The sequence below is a fragment of the Lagenorhynchus albirostris genome, chromosome 6 (genome assembly GCF_949774975.1).
Source record: "Lagenorhynchus albirostris chromosome 6, mLagAlb1.1, whole genome shotgun sequence".
Lineage (NCBI taxonomy): Eukaryota > Metazoa > Chordata > Mammalia > Artiodactyla > Delphinidae > Lagenorhynchus > Lagenorhynchus albirostris.
This window is the reverse complement of record NC_083100.1, coordinates 65574108-65599575: the sequence shown is the minus strand read 5'-3', so window position 1 is coordinate 65599575 and position 25468 is coordinate 65574108. Positions and strand designations below refer to the sequence as shown.

Below are 25468 nucleotides of genomic sequence, written 5' to 3'. Positions count from 1 at the left end.
AGGTTGGCTGCAGGGCCCCAGCAGATACCAAAATCTGCAAATGCTCAAGTCGCTTATATAAAAAGGTGTAGTATTTGCATATAACATATGCACATCCTTCCATTCTCCCTTATACTTTAAATCATCTCTAGATTACTCATAATACCTAATACGATGTGAATGCTATGTAAATAGTTGTAAATAGAATGTATATGCATGTAAATAGTTGCTGGTGTACAGCAAATTCATGTTGTGGTTTTTGGAACTTTCTGGAATTTTTTCCCCAAATATTTTCAATCCCAATTAGTTGAAACTGCTCATGCAGGACACATGGATACAGAGGGCCAAATGTACATAATCAGAAACTTAAGTCTCATCAGTGTGTAAATCTGCTCTGGAATCAACGTAATCATTTCAGGCATTTACAACTCATTCCTTCATAGGCAGAGCCCAGTAAATTATTAATTGATTCATTTTATATACTGCCAAATAAAAATCAAATATTACTGAATTAATTAAAGAAATAAAGTCCTAGTTATCATTGTGCTTAAAATAATTTCAAAACATACTCAAAGTCTGGCCTAGAAGCTGGGTACTTTGGCTCTGTCTCCAACTTTCTACATGTGTACTCAGAAACTGTCTCAATTTCCTTACCTGTGAATATACGACTAACACTAGAAAGGTCCTTTCCTGTTACAAGAATTTTATGTTTATGCCTGAAATATTTCTCCCACAAAAATTATTTCTTGAGTTTTAATTTACTGAATTTGAATGTGACAATTTTTATTTCCCCCCCCCCCCCCCCGGCTTTACTGAGATGTAATTGACATACAGCATTGTGTAAGTTTAAGGTAAACAATGTGACAATTAGATACATGTATATATTGTGAAATGTTTACCACAATAAGGTTAGTTAATATGTCCTTCACCTCACATAATTACCATTTCCTTGTTGTTATTATGGTGAGAATATTAAAACTCTACTCTCATTGCAATAAACCTGACAATTTAGTATGACATACATCTATATATATACAGGTGACCCTTGAACATCATGGGGGTCAGGGCACGACCCTCTGTGAGGTCTAAAATCTGATTATAACTCGTAGTCAGCCCTCCGCATCCACCGTTCCTCAGCACCCTCTGTTCCACATCCGTGGATTCAACCAACCACAGATCGTGTAGTACTGTATTCTTTACTACTGAAAAAATCCCAGTATTAGTGGAACCACGCAGTTCAAACCCCTGTTGTTCAAGGGTCAACTGTATAGCTTAAATTAGGAGGGGAAGTTGATAGAGGTTTTTTAATTAAATGCTGCTTCAGTGGCTTCTGTTACATACTAACTTTTATAATCCAGCCAATAAAATTTATAGATCATGCACTTGAAATCACCTAAGGACATGAGAGCTGTATCAAGGAATTAAGCAATAGAGTAACAAAAAACGATGGAATTGCCCCAGTGATATGCTGTGATGTCAATTTATCTATGGAAAAATTGTATATGTTGTAACTTTCTTGCAATGGGTCAGGCAGAGAGATTTTGTAGCTGAACAGCATGCATGACACTGAAAAAAAATATCATATACATATGTATGATTTTTTTTTTAGGTAACCTGTGTAAAAGTGGTCACATATGTCTGTGCCTGGTTAAAAGCACAGAGCTGCATCTTGATGGATCCAATTTGTTTTTACCCCTGTGAGAAGTAAGAAGGTCAGGTACTGAAGTCTGTAAATGCAGCATGATGGAACAGTTTAATCAACAGATTTGAAATGTTTAAAGACATATACCTGTAAGTAGAAATTAGTTATATTTGACAATGCATGCTATATGCTCAACGCAAAGCAATATATTTGAAACACAGTAATAAGATTAAATATCATTCAACACAGATTTAGAAATAATGAACTAAACAGTAATATAGTTCTGTTATTTAGGAGATGAATTTAAACACTATTGATATAATGTGCGACGGCAATCTTTTGCATTCTGCTTGCTCTTCATAACAAACATTTTAAAATAAGTGATCCTCAATATTGGAATGAGGTGAGAGTTGAGAGTATGTGGTTTTTGAAGCATCTTCTAAAATTAGCATTTCTTGATTTACTTTTAATTTTGATATTTCAAACAGCAGTACAGGAAAGGAATGATTTCAAATTTATCAAAATATAAAAATTAAGAAACATTGATTTAAATGTCAGACCAAAATGTCACTGTTTTTAGACACAAGAACAAATCCAATAAAGATGAAAATAATTTCAAATAGTTTGCAACCAATCTGCAAAAAAGAAATTATCTAAGTAAAATTCTGTAGGGGTGCTTTGTTTTGTTTTTGCAAGAATCTATGCATAAAAGATAGGATTAAATGTCAGCTTCCCCCAAAGGTATAATTGAAACTAATCCCTAAATCTTGCCAAATCAAAAGCATTTCTGGAGAAGATTATTCTATTTTCTAAAATGCAGTAAAGAGAAGAAATCTAAACTGCCTGCAACTGCCTCTTTGTGGAAAAAACTTTATAAAAAATCTAAGGAGAGATAGACCTAATAACAATGTAATTAAAACCACCATATATTAAAAATACATAAAATATTTAACTTTGATGACTACAAATATTTAAACAACTTTTTATAAAATCAATAAAAGGAATGAATTTAATAACAAGTAAGCACATTTAAGTTTCTCCAAAGATGATGGCTTTCAAAAATTGAACACTGAATAGATGAATAGGTGGATGGATAAAATGAATGAGTGAATCAGATGAACAACATGAATGTTTGTTCCTCTGCCTGGGATTTCCTTCTCCACCACATTCACACAATGAAAGGATCTCCATCCTTTAGGGTCTAGCTTAGGTGCCACCTCCTTTCATGTGCCTTCGACCTGATATAATCCCTTACTTAATACATCCTCAATGGACTGGTTTATTATTCTCTTATGGACTGTACTTTGCTCTGCTCTGTTATATTATCAAAGTAAACTATAAGCTAATAAATTAACATTAAGGAGGATTAGACACTGAACACGAATCAGCAAATGCACAATACCATTAGAACTGAAAATCTGATCCTGAATTGCAACATTACAGAGATATAACAGAAAATAATTATATTCCTATCCACTCTCTTGCCTTTCTATGATATGTATTATGGTGGTTAAAGCTTGGAGCTCAAATTTTTAAAGAACCCTAGAAACATCAGTGACTAACCAGCATCATTTCTTAATCTTTTAGCATCTTAGTAAATATAGATTCATATTATCCACTTTCCTGGGTTGTTTTAAGGAGGAAAGTTATATAGCTTATGTGAAAGTGGCTAATGTATACATTTTCTCCTTGGTCTCTTTGGTGCTTTCTTGTGTCCACTTCTCAAGTGCTGAGTTGATCACTTGTCCTCTTCCTTTCTATGGTCCCTGTACTGCAGTGGATGCTGTGGTGCACTGCCCCAGTCCCCCTTTCAGACAAGCCACTCATTCTTCCACCTGCTAGGAGTGTTGGCAGCTGAAGGCTCACAGCTGAGTCCCTCTCTGGGAATTGAAATACAGAAGGAAGCTGCCTTACTCAAGGTTACATCCCCTCCCCTGGCCTGGAAGAGTGGGGGGAGAGCCTGTATCCAGTGACGGACTGGTGCGGAGCACACAAAGTCCTGACCCCTTGCTTCAACTTGGGACTACTCCAAAGGGTCATTCCAGTGCCAGAGGTGCCTACAGGGTCAGCTGAGGCCTCTGCTGCAGCTGCAGAGCATTTCAGCTTCTCCCTCTGTGCAATCATCTCGCTTCCCTCACTTCTTACAGGTGTTAGGTGCTGAACCCGAGAACACTACTCAGAGTTGGTTTCCCAGGGAACCTGACCTCAAAATTAACATACAAAATTCCAACCTGTCTACAACTCTGACTTATCTTCTTAAAACCTCCAAATACCTACTGCTCACCATCACTTAGCTACCTTGCACATAGCTCACAATTAAGATGTCCCCAAATTAAACTCTGTCTCTATCTTACCCCCCAAGTTTTCTTCCCTCCCCCGACCCCGTGTATTTTTAATAGCATCAATATCCATCCAAGTCGTCTACGCCAAAACTTTTGATTATGAGTTAATTTGTATCTCCCAAAACAGATATGTTGAAGTCCTAATGCTTGGTACCTCTGAATACGACCTTATGTGGAAATAGGGTCTTTGCAGATGTAGTCAAATTGAGAGGAATTCACTAGGGTGGGCCCTAATCTAACATAATTAGTGTCTTTATAAAATGAAAAGACAGAGATAGATAGGGAGAACTCCATGTGACAACAGAAGCGAAGATCAGAGTGATGCAGCTGCTACACATGGGAGGCCAAGGATGAGGTACCACCACCAGAAGCTAGGAAAAGGCAAGGTAGGTCCTCGCTAGAGCCTGCAGAGAGCATGGCCCTGCCTACACCTCCATTTCAGACTTACAGCCTCTAGAACTATCTAAGGATACAGTTCTGTTGTATAAGGCCCCAAGTTTGTGATACTCTGTTATGACAGCCACAGGAAATGAATATACCCTTTGAAACAGCTCACAACTCACATATCCAGACCCTGAGCCCTTATTTTTTAACTAGTGGTGTCTTACCATTATCCCACACACCACCATCACTCCCTTAGACTGAGCCCTCATCAAGTGTGCTTGGGACGGCTTCAATAGCCTTTCATCCTCTCCCCTTTATTACACTCCCAACCAAACTTTCTTTAAAAGTAGAGGTTTGAGGGGCTTCCCTGGTGGCGCAGTGGTTGAGAGTCCGCCTGCCGATGCAGGGGACAAGGGTTCGTGCCCCGGTCCGGGAAGATCCCACATGCCGTGGAGCGGCTGGGCCCGTGAGCCATGGCCGCTGAGCCTGCGCATCCAGAGTCTGTCCTCCGCAACGGCAGAGGCCACAACGATGAGAGGGCCACGAACCGCAAAAAAAAAAAAAAAAAAAGTGGAGGTTTGCTAACAACAAAGTATAACAAAACAAGACAAAGTTTCCTCCTTCTGGTAAATAAAAAGAAACCTATTTCAATCTCTTGCCCATGGTAAGTCAAGCCATTTACTCTCTGGCTCCAATTTACCTCTGTCACTTACTACTTCCCAGCAGGCCATCCTCATGTGTATTTCATGGGCTTTTGTGCATCTGGATGCTTCCACATGCTGGGCCCATTACATCTACCAGAAGGGTGTCTCTGTCTCTCTCCGTCTCTGTCTCCCTCCCTTCCTCCCCCTCTCTTCCGGGCTCCCTCTCTTTCATTCTCTCTTTCCTGATGAATTGTCTTTTTACCATAAAATCCTCTTCAAGTGCATTCTCCACTGTGAAGTATTCCAGTTTATTTTCAAGATTATTAACCATATCTTTATCCTGCTTCAATATTTTTTTCTAAAAATCTGTTTTAATTCTTTTTTATATGTTTAATTATAATTTCTGATTCCATACATGTTTCTCTTCTAAAGCAGGGACCTTGCTTTACTCTTTATCACTTAAGACAGTGCCAGAGAGCAAGAAGACCCTGAGCCTACGTCTACTGCGGAAGTGAGTACACCGATGACATCTTTCTAGTGTCCGGCAGGCATAAGGCAAAAAGCAGGTGCTTAGGAAATGGGAGCTGAAAAACTGAATAGCCACAGTTTACTGAACATGTACTCAGGTATTCCTTCACAATTTTCTTCTCTCACAATGATCAAAGTGAATGGACTTTGCTTCCTTTAAGAACAAAAATTTTGCATAACTGTGTTTGCAGTGTTTTAAATGACACTCCGTTGAAGGTGAGAAGTTTGATTATGTCAAATTTGAAGGTTTCATTGGTTTCCTTTCTTCAAGGACCTCAGCTAGCTCCATCACAACTTGGAGACAGCGTTTCAAAACACTAAAGAGCTACTAAGTAAAGCTGAGTAAAGTTTCTGTGTTTGACTGGAGGAGGAATGAATAGGGGATCTTTCTGTGCAGGAAAACTTTACACAGGATGTTTTCCTTTCTGCTGAGTACACAACAGGAGCCAATTCACTTAAGCCTTGATAATGGATACATTTGTCAAAAGAGCAGTAAAGAAGATTTGGGGTATTAGATTCATAGCTAGTAGCTTCTCTGAAAGCTGTCAGAGTTTAACCACCCCAAAATCACATGAGGCTGTTATGTTTTAAAATATTTGGAGAAGTAAACTGGATAAATTTAACGTTTTTCCCCCAAATTTACATACAGTTTCAAATCAACGTCACAATTCTGTAAAATGGCTCTTTTTTTTATCTTTAAAGCAAAGAAATAAGTAATCTGTAATAACTGAAAACAAAGGGTCTCTTTAACTCTCCAAGAAAGACCTCTCCATTTTAAAAAATTTATTAACTTAGTTTTTTAGAACTTTCAATTTTGAGATTTGGCATGATTTAAAAAAGAGAAAAAAACTACACTTCTTAAGAATTTAGTTAAGCCAGATCACATTGAATTACTGCAGCTGGGTGAAAAAAATTTTTTTCTTTTTTTTCTCTAAGCAGCTGTTAGCACAGTGCCTGGAGCATAGTAGATCTCAATAAATATTTATTGAATGAATGGGTGCATTTCATGCTTCATTTGAGGCTCATAATAATGAAGCACTTCATCGTTAATGGTGAAAATCTGCAGCGTGTTAATGTTTGCCCAGGGCTTAGAGGGTTGCCTCGGGTGGAGGCTGATTCTGAGAAGGGCCATCAGTTCAGGGTGTATTCTGAGAAGCAGTGACAGGAGTCTTACTCTCATGGGTCCCCTTGAGATGACAGTATGTCTTTCTCGATTCTGAGACAGACTCTATCTTCAGAGAAATGCTGACGTTCTATTGCCAATTACTGCCTCAAAACTCTTTTAGATATTTTACTCAACACCTTATTTGAACTCATCTCTTTGGTCATTTGCTGGTAAGGTGTTTCATTACAAAATATTTTGACTTCAATCTGGAGTGTATATCTAACTGTCTATCAGAACACGGAAACCTGCCTATCTGAGAGCCGACACTAGAAGAGGACAGAAAGTCTCCATAAAATACAATGGGAAAAAAAGTATGCTAGGACATGGAAGAGGGTGGATTTGTTTTTTTGGTTGGGGAAAGGGAAAGAGGAAAAGGTGTCAAAGGTCAAAGATATTCTTTCCCCCTGTTCAAAATGCAGATTCTTAAACAGGTAAAAGTGGAAAATACCCCAGCCCCTGAATAAAGAAAATGATTTCTCAGAAACCTGGATCAAAATAAACCACGGATGAATTTAGGTTCACTTCCTATGCAAACTCAATCCAGCACAGTGGCCCCTGGGAACCCTGCTGGTAAGGATTCTGAGGTTGCATCCAGACTTAGGCAGAGAGAGTTTGGAGGATACGGACCAGAACAGGCGTTTGTAACAAGCTCCTGTGTTTGTCTTTACACACTAAAATTTAACCTGTAGCAAATAGCTACTTACAGTGTGTACATGACTACTAATCATACCCATGATAATTGTTAATTGGGCACTTATTTTCCAACAGGCACTTGTTTACCTAAATCATTCAATCTTTATTACAATTCTATGTTGCATACAAGTAAACTAGGAAAAAACAGAGGTTTTTTTTTAAATTGCTCAAGATCATGGAGTTATTAGCAAACATGAAATACAGGATCTAAGGCAAGTATTCTATCTCCAGAGGATGCATTCTTCATCATACTCGAAGGTAGTGCTTAAGACTTAAATAACTTACATATATTCAATTGGGCATTATTTTCCATTGGATAATCATGATTTGCCTCTTTGGGCAAGGTTCATCAAGAACATAGAATCATTATTTCAAAGATATCTGAGGCGTGAAAAATAAGAAAGTTACACAGCAGTTAAAAAATTGGGAACTCAAGTAAGAGCTGAAGATTAGGGGAATTAGAGCAGGGAGGTTAGCCTGGAAGGGCGTTAGAAACACTTTAGGTGAATAAGGAAATTGTGGTCCTTATAATTGTGGTGAATAATGATAGTGGCCCAAATTGAAAAATAAAACCAATAAGTCATAACTAGGATCATTTAAATCTCAAGCTACTGGAGAGACAGGCTCTAGACACTGGGTGTCACAGTTGGCAACAGCTTAATATTATCTAACAAATTTCCTGTAGAGCTTGAAATTTCATTACTTCTCAAGTCCAGTATATAGTCAAGTAGGTTTGAATGTACTCAAGATGACACATTTTGAGATATGCCATGGAAAATGTCTTATGAAGAAGGATAAACTTTCAAAATCCATAATTTAAAATCTGAACTTTTAGAGGCTAATAATGATGATGAATTCAATAATAAACACAACACCTAACACTTTTTTAGGGCTTACCAAGTCAAATACAGTGCTAAATGATTTAAAGAGACTAGCTTATGTATTCCTTATTACAACCTATGAGGTAGCCTCAAGCTCCTGAATATTATACCATGTAAACCACAGATATGAATTAGAAAAAGTGTATTTTTTCTCATATAGTTATGACTATAATGTCATGAACAAAAACCAATGATAATTAAGAATATTAAAATGTTACCAGCAAATGGTCTTTGGATAACACAGTTTAAGTGCACTAAATTTCATGCTTTTTAGGAAGGATTTATGGGCTAGGTGGCAGAGTAATTTTACGGATGGTTAAAATAGTCTATTTCAGTAACCAAATAGTTTATAGACTAAATCATGAATTATAAAAGACTGCTGGATACTATGACATCACAAACTTCCTCTGGATACTACAGGGTATGTAAATTCTTCAGAAGCATGGCTCAGTATCCCAGGGGAGACAAACTGGGTATTAACCCCAATAGGAATGTGGGTTTTATCCCTGAAATAGACAAAGACAGGAGAAGGAAGGTAGACTTATGAATAACAAGACTGGGATTCTTGTCTTGGCTCTGCCTTGAACCAGCTTTATAACTATAGATAAAGTTGCTTCCTCTTAATGGCTTTCTCAGTTAGGAAATGAGGTGCTAAATGGGGCAGGTCTATTATAGTCCCTTTACAATGTTATAATTCAACATACTAAGAATATGATTTTTGCCAGCGACTAAGGAGATCCATGTAGGGAGAGTCACAGGCTCTGAGAAAAGAAAAAACGACCAGGTAAGAAATGATTCCTCCCAAATATTAAGAGGAAAGCAGTATTTGGTAAACTCAAGCAAGCTACCAAAGTGCTTTAACACCCAGAATCTCAAGCTTATTCAGAAAGTCTGCCAGGCAGTTAGGGTTTTACAACTCTAATCTTTGTAGGCAGAAAAGTGGGTAATTGAATTAGTTTTCATTTTCACATGAGACTAGCCCCAGATTACTGTTCCTGAGCGGGGTATGTGAAATCTAATTTTCTATCTTCAAGCCAAATCAACCACACCTTTTGAATTTTGGATTACTTCTTCCATGTAAAGATTTTTTAAATAAAAAATAAAATATTTGATTCCTTTGTGATCTTGGAAATAATTTTTTTGGCTACGTAAAATATATATGTTCATAATTTATTTAATCATCTATTCATTCAATAAGTAAGTATTGAGCATTTACTCTGCACCTAGTACTGGTCGTATGGTGTACACACACACACACACACACACACACACACACACACACACACACACAGCTGTGTATCTTTGTTCCAAAACCCACTATAAATTCATGGAGGATAGTTCTTGATATAAGGTTAAGAAGATAGAAGATGTTTGGGAAATACCTGTCAAATACTTTCAAATATGACCTAAAGAAAGGAAAAATATTTTAAAGTGATATCTTAAAACTTTAAAGAGATGCCATAAAAAATGCTTTGTGATAAAACTCACTTATGATTATTATATTCCATATTAATAAAAATACAGCTCAATAATGCTTTGAATATATGCAACCAGGTGTGGGGAAGGAGGATACAAAAAAAGTTTTAATAAGTTTCCCATTTTCAATGAGTTTACAGTACCATTTGGTGCATACAATAATTTCTCAAAAAAATTAAGATACAAGGCTAAATAATAAATCTAGGAAAAGGCATAAAATTGTGTGGGGTTCAAAATGAGATCATATCTGTTTGAAGAGAAACTAGGAATGATGCAACCGCTACCACTTTTGAGCACTCTGAGTACTGTTCTAAGCATCCTACATGTGTTAATTCATCTAACCCTCACCTAACCAACCCTATGCTGTAAGGGCTAATAATTTTACACGCGAGGAAGCTGAGGGCTATGACTTGAAGTACGTGTTTAGCATTTTGACTGAAGAAGGAAACCCCAAGCAAAATCATGCAGGTTGTGAGTGTATGTGGCCCAGAAGGAAATTGGCTTGGTTCAGGCACAGGAGCCCGAGCAAGCCCAGGAGAGACAGCTGGTCAGGGCCATGGTGTGAAGGCTTTATGTATGGTCCACAGTTCAAATCTACGTTGGGGATCAAGGATACTTCAAAGGAGAAGTATGATTAGGATTGAACCTAAGTAAAATTAATCAAACAAGTGGATTAGAGTAGATGGAAAATGGAGGCAGAGACACCAGTGGGGAATTCACGTGGAATGGTTTCGGTAAGAAGTAGAGAGGGCAAAGGCAAAGGTGACAAACAGGAGCTGTGGATTCAACAGACACTGTGAAAGGAGATGGTATATGATTTTACGATTGATAACAAACAGGGAATAAAGGAAGGGAAGACTTAAAGATACCTGGTACTTGCAAATTTTGCTAAACGGATTATATCAGTTATGAAGAATCAGTAAGTAAAACCTTACCATATGAACCTTCAGGCAGCTACAGTATAAATTCACATACACACAAACTACTCATTAGCATGCAATATTAGAATAAACTTAGGACAGCAAAGAATCTGAAATTTTAATTCATTTCGTACTAGTTAATAACATGAAACAAAATGCGTATAAAACAATCTTACCCCTTTGCTGTATTCACTATCTGAATCACTGCTAAGTTCCTCGGTATTCATAATTTCCAAATCAGATTCCCCGGGTGCAATTGGCACTGTCACTGTGAGGCTGGCATTATGAATAAATGATTGACAATCACTTTCTTCCACCAAGTATTTGTCCATGCTGTTTCCAAAACCACTGGTTTTATCTTTTTCTTTGTGAAAATTGTGATCCTTGCTCATTTCAGCAAGTGTGTGGTTAGAGATGTAGTTTTCCTTCTTATAATTTAGATCTTCTGTTCGTCTTATCTCTTTGGAAATCTTTGGCTTTGTGGAAAATCCTTTTAGAAAAAATTCACGTAAGGTTTGTTTCACATAATTTATTCCCTTCTTAATTCTAGCCACTGCAGTCTGGAGGTTGTTTGCATCAGTGTCTTCTTCAATTGCTGTAAGATTGTCTGAACTAAATGAGCTCAATAATAAAGCAAGAAATAGGTTGAGGACCTATGTCAGGGTGGGGATAGGGTGTGGAGAAAAAGGGAGACAGGAAATAAAAACGAAAATAAGTACAGTTTTCTGAAATACAGGCCAAAATCCAAACCAGCAACGAAGAGCCCTGCACTTCTTCACCCATAGATAAGAACATATGATAGGTGTAGAGGAGAAGCTAGAGTCCTCATCAGTCTCTCCATGTCTGAGCTTCTGTGAGCTCTGGGGAACAGAGGTCAGCCATACTCTTAAAGGGTATGAGGAGCAAAGAGAATGCTCCCTCACCATTACCAGGATGTCATTCCTAAGTTCCTTTCTACAGCAGGAATCCCTTGTCCAAATTCCCTTTTATGGGTCTAACTAGCTCTTCTAACACTACCTTTAATTGATTAATTTAATTGATATTTGTTACCTGTGAGAAACAAGTAGAACAAGAAAATTGTGACTAGTGTCTATTGTGAAGGTTACTTAAGCCAAGATCTGTGTTCACTTTTCCCAGGAGATAAATGTCACTTATTACAACAAATGGAACACATAATACTTGCAGAGCGCCTGTAATAAAATATTCTGTCCGAGATTTTTGCCAACTTGCAACTTAATGAGGCAGTGGAAGCATGGAGTCCTAACCACTGGACTGCCAGGGACGTCCCTTAATGAAGCTTTTAAAGCAAAGAAAAAGACCTGCCCATTGAACCCAATTCAAATGAGACAATGGCATTATGATTGGGTGGCTTCACTGCCAATCATTTTCGCCCCGGACAACTCCAGGTCAAGACAACTCCAACTTGAAGCAAAGTTCTGTTTTGTGTGCAAACTATTTCTGTTTTTCCTCCTGGAAGTAAGGGTCCAGGTGAACTGAACATTGTGGAAAAAAAAAAAAAGAATTCTTACAGAGGGCTAAAAATACGTAAATCATATTTTAAAAGTGTTTTATATAAAAAACAAAAAGATAATTGAAATAAACTTTCATTTAAGTCTCTTCATGGCCAAAAACATCTACCTCACATTTCAACAATCAAAATTAGACCAAACTGAGGAAAAGGGACTCACCCCTGATTTTGGTCACACCTAAAACAATTCCTCAGAAATGTAAGTAGAAAAGCACAAGTTAAAAATGTCTGTGTTGGGCTTCCCTGGCGCAGTAGTTGAGAATCTGCCTGCCAATGCAGGGGACATGGATTCGAGCCTTGGTCTGGGAAGATCCCACATGCCGCGGAGCAATTAGGCCCGTGAGCCACAACTACTGAGCCTGCACGTCTGGAGCTTGTGCTCTGCAACAAGAGAGGCTGCGACAGTGAGAGGCCCACGCACCGCAATGAAGAGTGGCCCCCGCTTGCCACAACTAGAGAAAGCCCACACAAAAAATGAAGACCCAACACAGCCAAAAAAAAAAAAAAATGTCTGTGTTAATATGTCTAGTTTAAGAGAAGAATCTGAGAGGGAGGGGAAAAAGAAAAGCATAGAAAACAATTTGATGAATCATTAAGGAATTCAGAATTGGTTATTTTCATTTTGGTTTTTATTGTCAATGAAAAATATATTTCACTATGAAATGCATGTTTGTTTATGTGTATGTTTTAATAGGAATGTTGATGGGAAGCCAAGGGCTCATTTTACCCTTTAGTCTCCCTAATCAATGCAAATGTTAATAGATTTCTTTTTTTCCTTCAAATTTTTAATTAGATTTCATTTTTCCAGCTTTACTGAGAGATAACTGTCATACAATACTGTGTAAGTTTAAAGTGTACAGCATGTTGATTTGATATCCTTATATATTAGGGAATACCTCCATCATGTCTCATAATTACCATTATTTTCTTGTGGTGAGAACATTTAAGTCTACTCTCTTAGCAACTTTCAAGTTGGCATGTGCGCTGCAAGGACAAAAAAAATGAGCAACTTATATTCAAGCCAGTGGGGAGTGAAGGTACTAACCATATGGCTATTATCACAGACAACCTCCTGGGATACCTGATGAAGAGTCTGATGCTAGGTTGACCAACTAAACCAAACCAACATGGTGGCTTTGAAAATTGAATTGAGTCATTGAAGAGCATCTTATCCCAATTATCTCCTGCCTCTAAGCTTGAAAATTCCTACCAACAGGTACGTATAAGAAAGGAGGAAACAAACAGTGAAGGCGTACAAGCTAGGAAAACACTAATGGAGAAGCAGATCACTTGTAAAAGAGATGCTATAGAGCAGTGGTGGGCAAATTTTTCTGTACAAGGGCCCGATAATAAATTATTTAGGTTTTGTAGGACAAAGAATCTCTATGGACACTACTCAGACCTGTCTGTGTAGAGTAAAACAGCCAAAGACAATATGTAAATGAATGAGCATGTCCGTGTTTCAATAAATTTTGCTTATGGAAACTGAAATTTGAATTTCATATAATTTCCATGTGCCAAAAAATATTTTTCTTTATATTTTTTTAACAATGTAAAAATGTAAAAAACATTTCAGTTTTGCAGGGCCATGCAAAAACAAGCAGTATGTGGGATTTGGCCCATGGGCCATATTGTTTGCTGATACTTGTTATAGGTGCTAGTCTTATATGTGACTTTAACAGAGCAGGACTAGTCCTTCCATTTGCCTTGTTCCACTATAACTTCAGTTTTGTTATTGTTAATTTAATCATATTGTTTACTAGTATAGCTTCACATTGGAATCAACACTTAAAGAGACATGAAAACCACAGATGTAATTCATATGACATCACTATCAAAATGAAAGAATAAAATAGAACACTTTCCATTAAAATAAATATTGTGAAAAATATAAATATAGGTTATCTGGCACAGAAATGTAGACAATATTTCATTTTCTTTTCTGTTCTTCACTGAATTAAAATAGTCAATATTCCATTATAATTAACAGTTTTAGATCTAATTAATCCTATAATTATAAAAGTAACTGACCATATCATCATGTAACAATTTTCTATGGAGAATTTTAAATGTATGAACATCAGATTACATACCACCAGGTTTCCAATGACCATGACCATCATGTAAACAATAAGGCACATGGCTTGACCGGCGACCTCCATGCAGTCCCACATGGTCTCTATCCACTCTCCACACAGCACTCGGAACACAATCAGGAAGGAGTGGAAGAAGTCATGCATGTGCCAGCGCGGGAGTTGACAGTCACTAGAGATCTTGCAGACACATTCTTTGTAGCTCTTACCAAAGAGCTGCATGCCGACCACGGCAAAAATGAAGACGATGATGGCCAACACCAAGGTGAGGTTACCCAGAGCCCCCACTGAATTGCCGATGATCTTGATCAGCATGTTCAGTGTTGGCCAAGATTTTGCCAACTTGAAAACTCGGAGCTAAAAGTCAACACAAAGCTTAATATTAATTTTTATGAAAAAGTTGTCAATGTTTCTAATCTTGAATTTTGTTCCAAAATTTAGTTCTAAAATATTGTCATTATTACCTAGCTAAAATCGATTATTTCTACTTTTCATTTTCATCTACTCTCAATATTCCTGTTATTTTTGTTATACTTGCCACCATATAATTACCACACAAATTTTGAAGGAACTGTAATTTTAGTTCAGGATTGTTATAGAACCTCTATCAGATATTATACCCTTTAAATTGAAAATTTATCCTTAATTCTATTTTCTGATACTTTCATAATTTTTTTCATGCTGACACAGGGAGAAAGCCTAACATGTTAGAGGAAAAAAGCATTAGAAAGTCTTTACTTTTTAATATTTTTGATATCAGAGAACAATTTTGAGGGTATAATCTTTAATTATCAAATACACAAAGTAATGAACATATTATAATGGTTGAAATTCTATAAACCATAAGCTTATTGCGATATAAATCATTGCCCTACCATTATACTAGCATACAACTGAGTATGTCTTCAAGATCCTAAAATTAAGATATCTCTGTGATTTTGAGCTCTAAGTACATGTTACTGAATGGGCTTTATTTTATTAGATATTGAGACCTAATCTTGTCTTTTGATTCAAACCTCCAAAAGTTTTAAATAATAATAATGCAAAACCAAAGAAACACCCCTTTATATATAGAATATAATGGTAAGGTTGGTCTATATTTACCAGTCTGAATGATCGTAGAACTGACAATCCTTCCACATCTGCTAGAAAAAGCTCCACTAAGCTTAAAGTCACAATAAGACTGTCAAAAATATTCCATCCTACTTGGAAGTACTCATATGGGTCCATGGCAATTAGTTTTAAAACCATTTCAGCTGCAAAGATGCCAGTAAAGACCTACATGAAAAATATAGTATTTTTCTAGTATTATTAGAAGGTATGGAATCAAGCTAACGATAATAATGACTATATGTTTAGCATTTACTGTGTTTCAGACAATGTGCTAGATACTTTATAAACATATTATTATTTCATTCAATCCTACAAGTATCACTAGTCCTATAGCTCTAATACAAGCATCGAAGGGTCATGAAGCTCTAACTCACCTATCAGCTCTCATCACCTTTAGATAGCATCATAGAAAAGCATACTAAAATTTCAGATAAATAAAACCTTTGAAAATTAACACAGGCAATCTTTGCAAAACAAGTTTTGTGGGTCAACAAGTTATTCTGGAAGATAATATAAAGGAAACAGACTGATACAAAAATTTTGAACCAGGCTTTTTTTCTGATCTGACTACTCTTAAGGTAATAAAGAACAAACTGACTCACTCTTTAAAGATTTATCAGTAAAGGAAAAAGTATTTAATTGATACAGTAGCAGGTAAAGTAAGACTGCCAAAGCTTTGACACAAAAGTGCATCACAAAACATCATTAATTCATGACATGGCATCAAAGGACTCATTTAAAAAGGCAACAGTGAAAGACTTATGAATCATTCGGGTACAATTTGATTCAAAGAAACTGAGCAAAGAAGGTTCAAAGGGAAATAGTTAGCTCTATAACTGTGTGAGTCATTTTTAAAATAATGCAGCATCAGGAAGACTAGCAGGGACCATCCAGACTTGGGATTGTAGTTATAGACAAGAAACATGATGAGTCTCTTTTGGATTCACAGTGATGCAGTCAACTCAGTAAGAAGGTACTGATTTTCATAATCTGGACCTCTACCAACAATTAGAAACTAGACAGTCCTGCCTTTTTCCAGTGAGGAATAGAAAGAAAGAAGAATGCTAACTCAGAGCACATGAATTTTAAACATCCTGACTGGGAATATTCATAAGAAATTTTAGAGAGACGATCAACTCAGAAACACTCTTTGACTTCAAAGATCGATTGGTTTGGGACCACGGCAAAAGTAAAATTATCTTATACAGACATTTGCAAAGACATCCAGAGTTTTTTATGATTTACGAAGAGTCATCAGTTGGGACCTTTTGGCTGTGAAATAGTACTTCTGCCTGGTTCATGCAGATTGTTGGAAACTAGCCCTTTCTATTTGCCGTAAGGCATTAATTAACTTGAGTGTGATCAACACTGCACATTAAAGAGCATCAACTTTCCTACTAGAATCCTTCTAGTCTGCCCTTATGTCTTCTGTGTCTAGTTTAATCATTCTGGTTTCTAAATATTCTTGTTCTTAAGGCTTGTTTCTGCTGATTCATTGAAAGCATGATGGTGATGATGACAATAGGTTTGATTTGTTGAGTACTTACTATATGCCAGGATGATAAGTAGAAAGTTTTTATTCCTCTCAATAATATGATATATAAAATATTATTATGATTATATTAAAGAACTATTATTATTTTATAAAGTATTATAATTATATAAATGAGAAAATTAAAGATTATAGATATTAAAACATTTTCCCAAGGTCATATAACCAGTAAGAGGCAAAACCAGGATTCAAACTCAGGACTTTGGGCCTCCAAAGGTCTAGATTCTTTACCTATTATGTCAAAACAAAGTATCCATAGCTTTTCTGAAAACATGTAGGGTATGTACTCACAAGGAAGCTGCAGTGTAATTATAAAATGGGTAAGGAAGTATCAAATTTTCAAAGTGTTGCTGCTAAGAGACATGCCAGCAGAAAAACAGAACACACTATCAACTCCCAAGATGTGACTCGTTATGGAAATAGTATTGTTACTTATAGGCCTCAATATTACTGCAAAATTATTTAAAAATAGTAACTATCACCAGAAACTTGACTCTGTACAATGATTCATACTGTGAATTCTGGAGATGCCTAATTACCTAGCTAAATATCCATCTGACTTCAAAAAAAGAAACGACAATCATGACAAACAAAGAGAGCAGCTCTGGGAACATAACTCACATTAAGAGACTTACCAAATTTCCCACAGTGAGCACGTTTTTGAATTCATCAGTCATTGGGTGATGTTCCATAGCCATGAACAGAGTGTTTAAAACTATGCAAATGGTAATAGCAAGATCTACAAAAGGATCCATTACAATAAAATAGATAAGTCTTTTGAATTTTATCCAATATGGAGAGCAATTCCAGATCAAGAATGTGTGTGCAAATCTGTACCACCAAGGTGGACATTTTTGTCTGGACTCCTCGAGTTCTGGGAGAAAAAACAACAGAGAACACCAAGTCAATCATTTGCATATTGTACACTTTTTATTCCTCACCAGATACAAATCAGCAGTATACTTTAACACTGAAACAAGTCTTCTGTTTAGACTTTGCAAATTTAACAGTACTGTTTCTATGAAAGCATAGCATGTTACATACAAATCTTTGATCACACATTCATTTACTAGATCAACCAAGGAGAAGGCAGTGAAATTAATGAATGAGAGCAGATATGGATATCTCTGAGAGAAACATATACTTAACATATGACAGTAAACAAGAGAAATGATGTTTTCTTAATGGAGATATGTATATTTTTAAGATAAATGTATGTATACCAGTATACATACTTTCCCCTGTGTCCTTAACCCATTACAACAATAATACACTTCTACTCTCTCCAGGAAAAGCTCTTGCTAGTTCACAGGTGAAAACAATCCCAGAACCAAGAGACTGGAAATAATTTATAGAGTGACTCATGCAATAGGCACTAAATACCATTAGCCCATTTAGTTCTCATCATAAATTTAGGACGTGGGTGAAAACTTTGACTGGGCCCATCATGGGTATGTCGGGGGATGAGGTGGTAGCCCACGGACAAGGTAAGACCTGGGGCACACTGTGGGGAGAGAAGGTGGGAGCCAACACATTTTTTAAATTGCCACCCTTTGACCAACCGCTACTATTCACATCATATTCTCTGAACTGCTTTCTCTAATTCCTTTGGATCACAATCTTAACAGATGTCATGTCACATATTACCATTTTGCAATTTTATAGAAGGTGCTCAGAGGCAGCACTGTATAAACACCTGGAAGTTTGTATTATTTTCTCACATTTTAGAAAGATGATCAATTCCAAGAGACTAGGTAAAGTTTCGAAGAATACATAGTGAGAGAACCACACAGGCCTGGGTTAACCTCCCTTTCTTCATTTAGTACCATAAAGCTATCTAGCTTTGAAAGGCGTATCACCCAAAGCCTGTCTTTAATCACAAATAACTTTATGCACTTTTTAAGCACATAAAGACAATTCCTTTAGTGTCCATTGGTTAGCCTTACCATTGTTTATAACCATTTTATATTCTTTGAATTCTTTCTAAGAACTTGCTATATCTATTTAAGGCTGACTAGGACTTACTTGAATTTTGTTAAAAATCTGTATGGTAAAGAGAATATTATTCCATACCTTCTACAGTGTTTGTTAATATGCTTGCCCTACTCATTGCCCTTTGTCTGAGATTGGGATCATTCAACATATCCTCAGAAAGGAGGTAAGAACTGGAACGTCTTTTCTTGTGTATTTGATTGTTTGTACCCTGAAAAAAAAAAGATGATTAATTACAGTTTTAAGAATGGAATTCTAATAAATTGTAGGTAGAAAATAAAATCTTGCTCACATAGTTGTAGTGAATAATTAAAAGTAGAGTCTAGATTGTTGATTTGAATCATGGCTCTGCTACTTACAGGCTGTGTATCATAGGAGAGTTACTTAACCTGTCTCCGTTTCATCATTGGTAAAATAGGGATAATCATAGCACTTGCCTTACAGTCTTGCTTGAGTATTAAATGAATCAGTACTTAGGAAATAAAAAATAAAATGAGCTGCTTTCATTGTTAAATTCACTATCATTATCTATCTTTCAGGGTTTCCAATTTATTCAGATAGTTTTACTATGTAAGAATCCTACATGTAAACAGCTAAACAATTGTTGTAAGTGGCGTGTGCGTAAAGAGGTAGAACCTAGATTTCTAGGTTAAATTAAATTTCTGTAATTATCCCTTGTTAAGGTTCAGCAATAACAGAGGCAACTGTAATGATTGTTTCTCACTGCCAAGGAAGATCTCATGAACTGCTCTGAAGCTATGAGGATAAATGACTCAGTTGGAAAAGGACAATTAAGACTGATGGAAACTGTAGCAAAATGGAGAATATAAGCTCCATCTAAAAGAGGTGACCACTCTCCAGCTCTAAAGGATTGCTGCTATGCAGGAATATGAGCTCAGTCTTACCAGGTATACCCATTTTTATGTGAAGATGTCTTATTTCTAAATCTTAGCAACTAATTCAAAGTTAAAACACTATGCCAGTTCAGTGCAGGCCAACAATACACACACACACACATGCTCACACACATATATATACATACAAACAACTATACAAGTCTACATTTATCATCTATCTATCTAGTTGTGTGTGGTATGTATGTACATGTGTATAAACACACACACACACCATTCTACATATATATAGATATACAGATCTAGAGTTGTAAAGTTGTACAGTTGTTTATATATAGTTATATTTGTGTATATATTAAAACATTGACAAGCAGGCAAAAATATATGTATGTGTGTATGTATGCAGGTATGTGTATGTGCAAAGACACACACACATATCTGCAGGTGGCTTTATATAGAAATCTTTCTATAACCATGTTTTCTCTGATATACTCTCTAATTTACTGACTTTCCAGAAGCAGAGATTTCTTTTTCCCCCAAACAATCAGCTGTGTTGATTAAATAATTTGTTCTCCATGTAGACATGTCTCAGGTGTCAAGTTTATATTATTTCTCATGCAATTTTTTCATCTAAACTGTACATTATTCCACACTATTATGTTTTGCATTTCTATTGAATCTTAAAGTATCCACCAATTACTCAAGTTTTGTAGTTTTAGTTTCAGGATTTAGAGTGCTACTGATTTTTCTGTGGGTAAAAATGAAGTATTAAATGAAACATTTCATTTAAAAATAGGAACTAATCTCCAAATCTGATACACATTATATAATCTTTTACAGGTAATACACATTGTTGAAAAGCAAAACACAACAAAGATCTGATTCTATGGAAATTTAACATGCTTGTTTGATAAGGAAAAATACCTTGACAGAGGGCTGAAGCTGTATCGTGCAAGCATAGAGGTCACAGGTGACCTAAAAGCACATGCATTCTTTCAAACCAAACGAAAATATGTGTGTGGCCATGGGTCTGATGGAACTTTATTCTCACTTGAAATACTACATTGTCTGCAACTGTGAATTTATGAATAGGTAGCCCAAGTTCAAAGTCAAAGCCTTGCTGATACTGAGTAATGCAGTGTAACATAGTGAGTGGCCTTAAGAGGTTACCTAGATACTCCATAAACCAGAAAGACTTTCAAGCCTCATCACACCCTTTTCTCAAACCACTCAATGATTCCTAAACTCTTGAAACTGTTGTTTTGGAAAGGTGTTTTGTTTTTGTCTTTATATATATACGTTTGCATTTCTGTATGTGTTTTGGATATTATGTTTTTATTCATAGATTCCAGATAAAAGAGTTTTGTTGTTTTTTAATGAAAACAGTAAGTTTCATTTATGTATGGGAAAAAGCACAGTTATTCTAAATTATTTCCAAGAAGCCTACCACACATTGGAGAGGAAGTATGGTGGTTAAAAGCACAAGCTTTGAAATAGAGGGTCTCTGTTTGAACTTTAGGACTACCATTTATTAGCTGAGTGACCTTGCACAAACTGCTTTATTTCCCTGTGCCTCAGTTTCCCCATTTGTAAAACAGGGATAATAATATATCACCTCACAGGGCTGTTGTAAATACTAATGTGTCTGCTATTATTATTACTATTATTGATTATTAACAACTCAAATAAGATCCTTGCAATAAGGTATATATTAAGTAGTGACTTGAAAAAAATAGCAGTAGGTGACAAATAATCCAAATTTCCTTAGAGACATGGGACCTATTATCAACTAGTAAGATCAGCATTATCAATGCACTTTGTGCTGATATATAGATCTTTTATAAATTATTTTCTAAGGGGATGATTCATAATCAAGTACAGTAACAGAAGATAAGTACCTTTTTTCAAAAATGGGGTTTTAAATATCTTGGAATTAGATACCTATAACAATAGTATAAGGAATATGTTAATCAGTTAAAGGTGTGTTTCTAACATAAAAGGTATTGTAAGATGCAGAGGCATTCACAGGACCAGAGAGAAGGCACCTCCAGCAGAGAGACTGATGGATGCAAGAGTAAGGGCCGAGCCATGCCTGAGGTATTTAAAACATCCTTACACTGTCATCAGAAGTTGCCTTATCTATTATCACCTCTGGCAGAAGCTGTCCATTGGGGAGCATGAGGGCTGAGGGTCCATCCACCAAGGAGACCACACCATTGCAGTCCACGGCGCTGTGCATCTTCCTGTTCACCGGCAGCCCTGGGGGGGACCTACTGGCTTGGCTGATATTACTGCTGCGCCGCTCCCGAGGTCTGTGGGGCACGAACAGTGAGCCCCTTCTGCTCTCGTTGTCCCCAAAGATGCTATGCTCGTCATCAGCAAATTCAGTCTCAGATCCAATATCTTTTCCTCGACCTTTGAAACTAAAAAGACTTGTTCTGCTGCTTCGCCTTGCAGAAAACAAGGAGCCATGAATGCTGAGTGGTGACTGCAGAAAAAATAAGAGATGACACGTATCTGCTGAAGCACCCCAAAACAGAAGTTCATTTCCCATAACTTCCACTGAGACCACTGGCTTGAGGGCAGGTGGCTCTGTACAGGTTTAAATGAAACTGCATATTCTTTGGAAGTATCTAATTGAATAAACATTAGTGCCTGCTATATACAGGACAAGGTGGTAGGCATAGTGAATAATGGAAAATGGGTATGACAGGGTCGTTACCTTAAAACTAGCTTGGACTGCTCTTGTCATATTTCTTTTTATTGATATCACATGTATTCAAGTTCTGTCTCCCCAACCAGATTATGAAATCTTTGAAGGCAGGGACTTTTATTTTGTATGTATCTGGAAGGGTCTTACAGACTTAAGTAGTAGAAGATAGAAATTTTAAATGATGATGTAGATAAAAAGGATAAGAATTCTGCGTGGGTAACTGAAGAGCAGATTGGGAAGAGTGGAGCGGACAGAGGAATCTTTGTGGATGGGTGGCACCTAAGCTAATGGATAAAGAATGGGTGGTCCTATGCCAGGAGGCAAACAAGGAAGAAAATCATCCCACTTAGAGGAAACCATGTGTAACAAGTAATAAAGGAATGAAAATATAGGGCATGTAGGTGAGAGTAAACAATCATGGGGGACTGAGGGTACATGAAGGTTGAGAAAGGTAGGACTGAGGTGAAGCCAGTCCATGGCATTGACAAGACGTGGGTCTTGTTCCGTAGTCAGTGGCTACAACAATTCACTCCTCTCCTGAGGTCCCTTCCCTCAGAACACTTTGCTCTATGATGCCACCTCTGGTGATATGCATGTGACGGTGTCAGTGGTACCTGGTTAGGGATAGAAAATCTCTTTTCACGTGCTCGCCTATGACCTTCCACACCAAGGTGGAAACTTTTTCTCCTGATGCTCTCCTCGGATTCCGATTTGGACAATTTCTCATCATCTCCCTTTTCTTCCCCAATGGAGAGTTTCTTTTGATTATTTTTCTTTCTTCTGTTTCTTCTTTCTTTAGCACTTTTAGAGCTCATTTTGGATGTTTCGGAAGAACTCTCGGAGAGGCCCATTATCCGGCTTCTCTCAATGCTTGTATATTCAGCTGCTGCCATTGCTATTGCCTGTTGCACCAAGAGGTTACACACACAGTGAGTCATTTCCAAAGTCTGGGAAACCCTATTATGGGGCACCTGTTTACTACAAATTCAGTTACACTGTTCATGTAATCACGTCCCTTGTAAGGGAAGTAATGTCGTTTCCTTTGCACTCTGAATAGAGAGCTTACAAAATACATGTTTATTGCTTCTCCTGCATTGTTATAAAGCCATACTGTGCCTTGGAGTTAAACTATTACATACTATTACTATATAGTAAAGCAATTTAAGTAGTATATGTGGAATTTTAAATTGTATACGTAAAAGTTTTAATTTTAGGTAATTCTGGGTCATAAAACACATAAACCATGTAAAAGTTTTAATTTTAGGTAATTCTGGGTCATAAAACACATAAACCATGTGATAATTCATTTGTATATCTTGTTCGGGTAATTAACTCAATATTATCAATAAATTCAGGTACAGCTATACTTTAATGAAGAATGAATTATTTGCAAATAAAATAAATTATTACAGAATAATATCTCAAGAAAATGAAAGAGCCTTTAGGGGTTCTCTAGGAAATTCCTGGGATAGCCTAGTGCTACCCCTTGTATAAAAATTAAATTTTTATTATTAAAATAAAATACTCCTTGTAAAAATTTGGAAAATAAAGATATTGTGAATAAAAAACAAAAATCAGTCAGAAACCTACATCCTAGCAATAATTGGTGTTAACATTTCTTCCACTCTTTATATATATGATTTTTAAATTGTTTGTATCCTATATTCTATTTTGTATTCTACAACTTAATATATTGTTATATTAATACCTTTTCCTGTCATAATATTCTTAAAACACATCATTTTATGGCCGAGTAATACTCCACGACACAAACATATCATAGTCCTCTTAACCATTTTCTAATTTTTGGAAATTTAAATGCTTTCTGATTTTTAATATTATTAAAATAATGTCCTGAACATCTGTCTGCTTCAAAGTTTCTCAGCATCACAGATTACTACCCTCCCCCAAATAGGTTAGATTGCTTGAAGAGATTTCCTAGGTCAAATCATCAAACACGTGTGGAATATTTGAAATTTTGGTTCTCTTAGTACAAGCCTCCTCAAACTTTTCCACTGAAGTACCCCTTTGGAGGCAGGAGTAAGGAGAAATCCTCAAGAATTTGTGACTTAACCTAAAGTGGCCACAATCATAAGTATGATTTTCTTAACATCTCACACGTTATCTTAAAATCCTTGCAACATTAACCAAAACTGATGAACATTTTGCTTTCTACCCCACAGAGTATCTAACTTTAACATCAAATAATTTTCCCTAAACATTTGTGTACAATTGTTACTCTGGGGAAATACATCATATACGTTCTGGGACTTTGCATAATGCCATACACACAGAGGAATTGTGAGTAACAGGTTTAGGAGGAAGAGTTTAGAACATTCTCCTTGCTGGAGTGAGCTGATTATGTGGGAAGGTGGAATGGGGCAGATGTCAGTTCTAACTCAATCCAGAATTGCTTCCTTTGACCACACCAGATTGAAAATTCAGTTTTCACTTATAAAAATGAAAGGAAACCAGGAAGGAAAATCTCCCCGGGGAAGGCTGAGCATAGGCCACAGGGCTTCTGCTGTTTCCGCTGCTTTTCTACTTCTAGGAAGAATTTTAAATCAAATAACAATACCTCAGCTTCCTCTTGCTCTTTTTTAAGTCGATCTAACATCTGTTGAAATTCTAACTCTTTCTGCCTAGCTTCTTCGATGTTTGCCTGGTTCTGTTCTTCATAGGCCATGGCAACCACTGCCAGGATCAAGTTTATTAGATAAAAGGATCCCAGGAAAATCACCACAACAAAGAAGATCATGTAGGTTTTCCCAGCAGCACGCAGTGTCTAGGGAAAAATGGTAATTATTATTTTAATAACACAAAGGTTTTTTTTGATAAATCATTTCAACTTGAATGGCATATTAGGTATGTAAATCGTACAGTTCTGTATACTCTCATGTTATCAAAAATATAAAGGAATAAAATTGTATCTTCATTGAAAACAATCAGTATTAAAATACACACTTTTT

At 36.5% G+C, this 25468-nt stretch overlaps 1 protein-coding gene across 4 annotated transcripts in view; it reads right to left on the bottom strand.

The window, feature by feature from the left end:
- SCN9A (sodium voltage-gated channel alpha subunit 9) overlaps positions 1 to 25468 on the bottom strand; it is an 86583-nt gene that overhangs the window by 42426 nt on the left and 18689 nt on the right. For 2 of the 4 annotated variants that reach the window (XM_060152733.1, XM_060152730.1), the window contains exons 9-16: positions 25078 to 25284; positions 23114 to 23401; positions 21903 to 22274; positions 19014 to 19143; positions 17576 to 17814; positions 15380 to 15553; positions 14276 to 14632; positions 10831 to 11307 (exon numbers count right to left, since the gene is read on the bottom strand). In XM_060152733.1, coding sequence (XP_060008716.1) covers positions 10831 to 11307; positions 14276 to 14632; positions 15380 to 15553; positions 17576 to 17814; positions 19014 to 19143; positions 21903 to 22274; positions 23114 to 23401; positions 25078 to 25284 — 2244 coding nt within the window. The remainder of the gene's footprint in view (positions 1 to 10830; positions 11308 to 14275; positions 14633 to 15379; positions 15554 to 17575; positions 17815 to 19013; positions 19144 to 21902; positions 22275 to 23113; positions 23402 to 25077; positions 25285 to 25468) is intronic. The other 2 variants (XM_060152731.1, XM_060152732.1) reach the window with 1 other exon arrangement.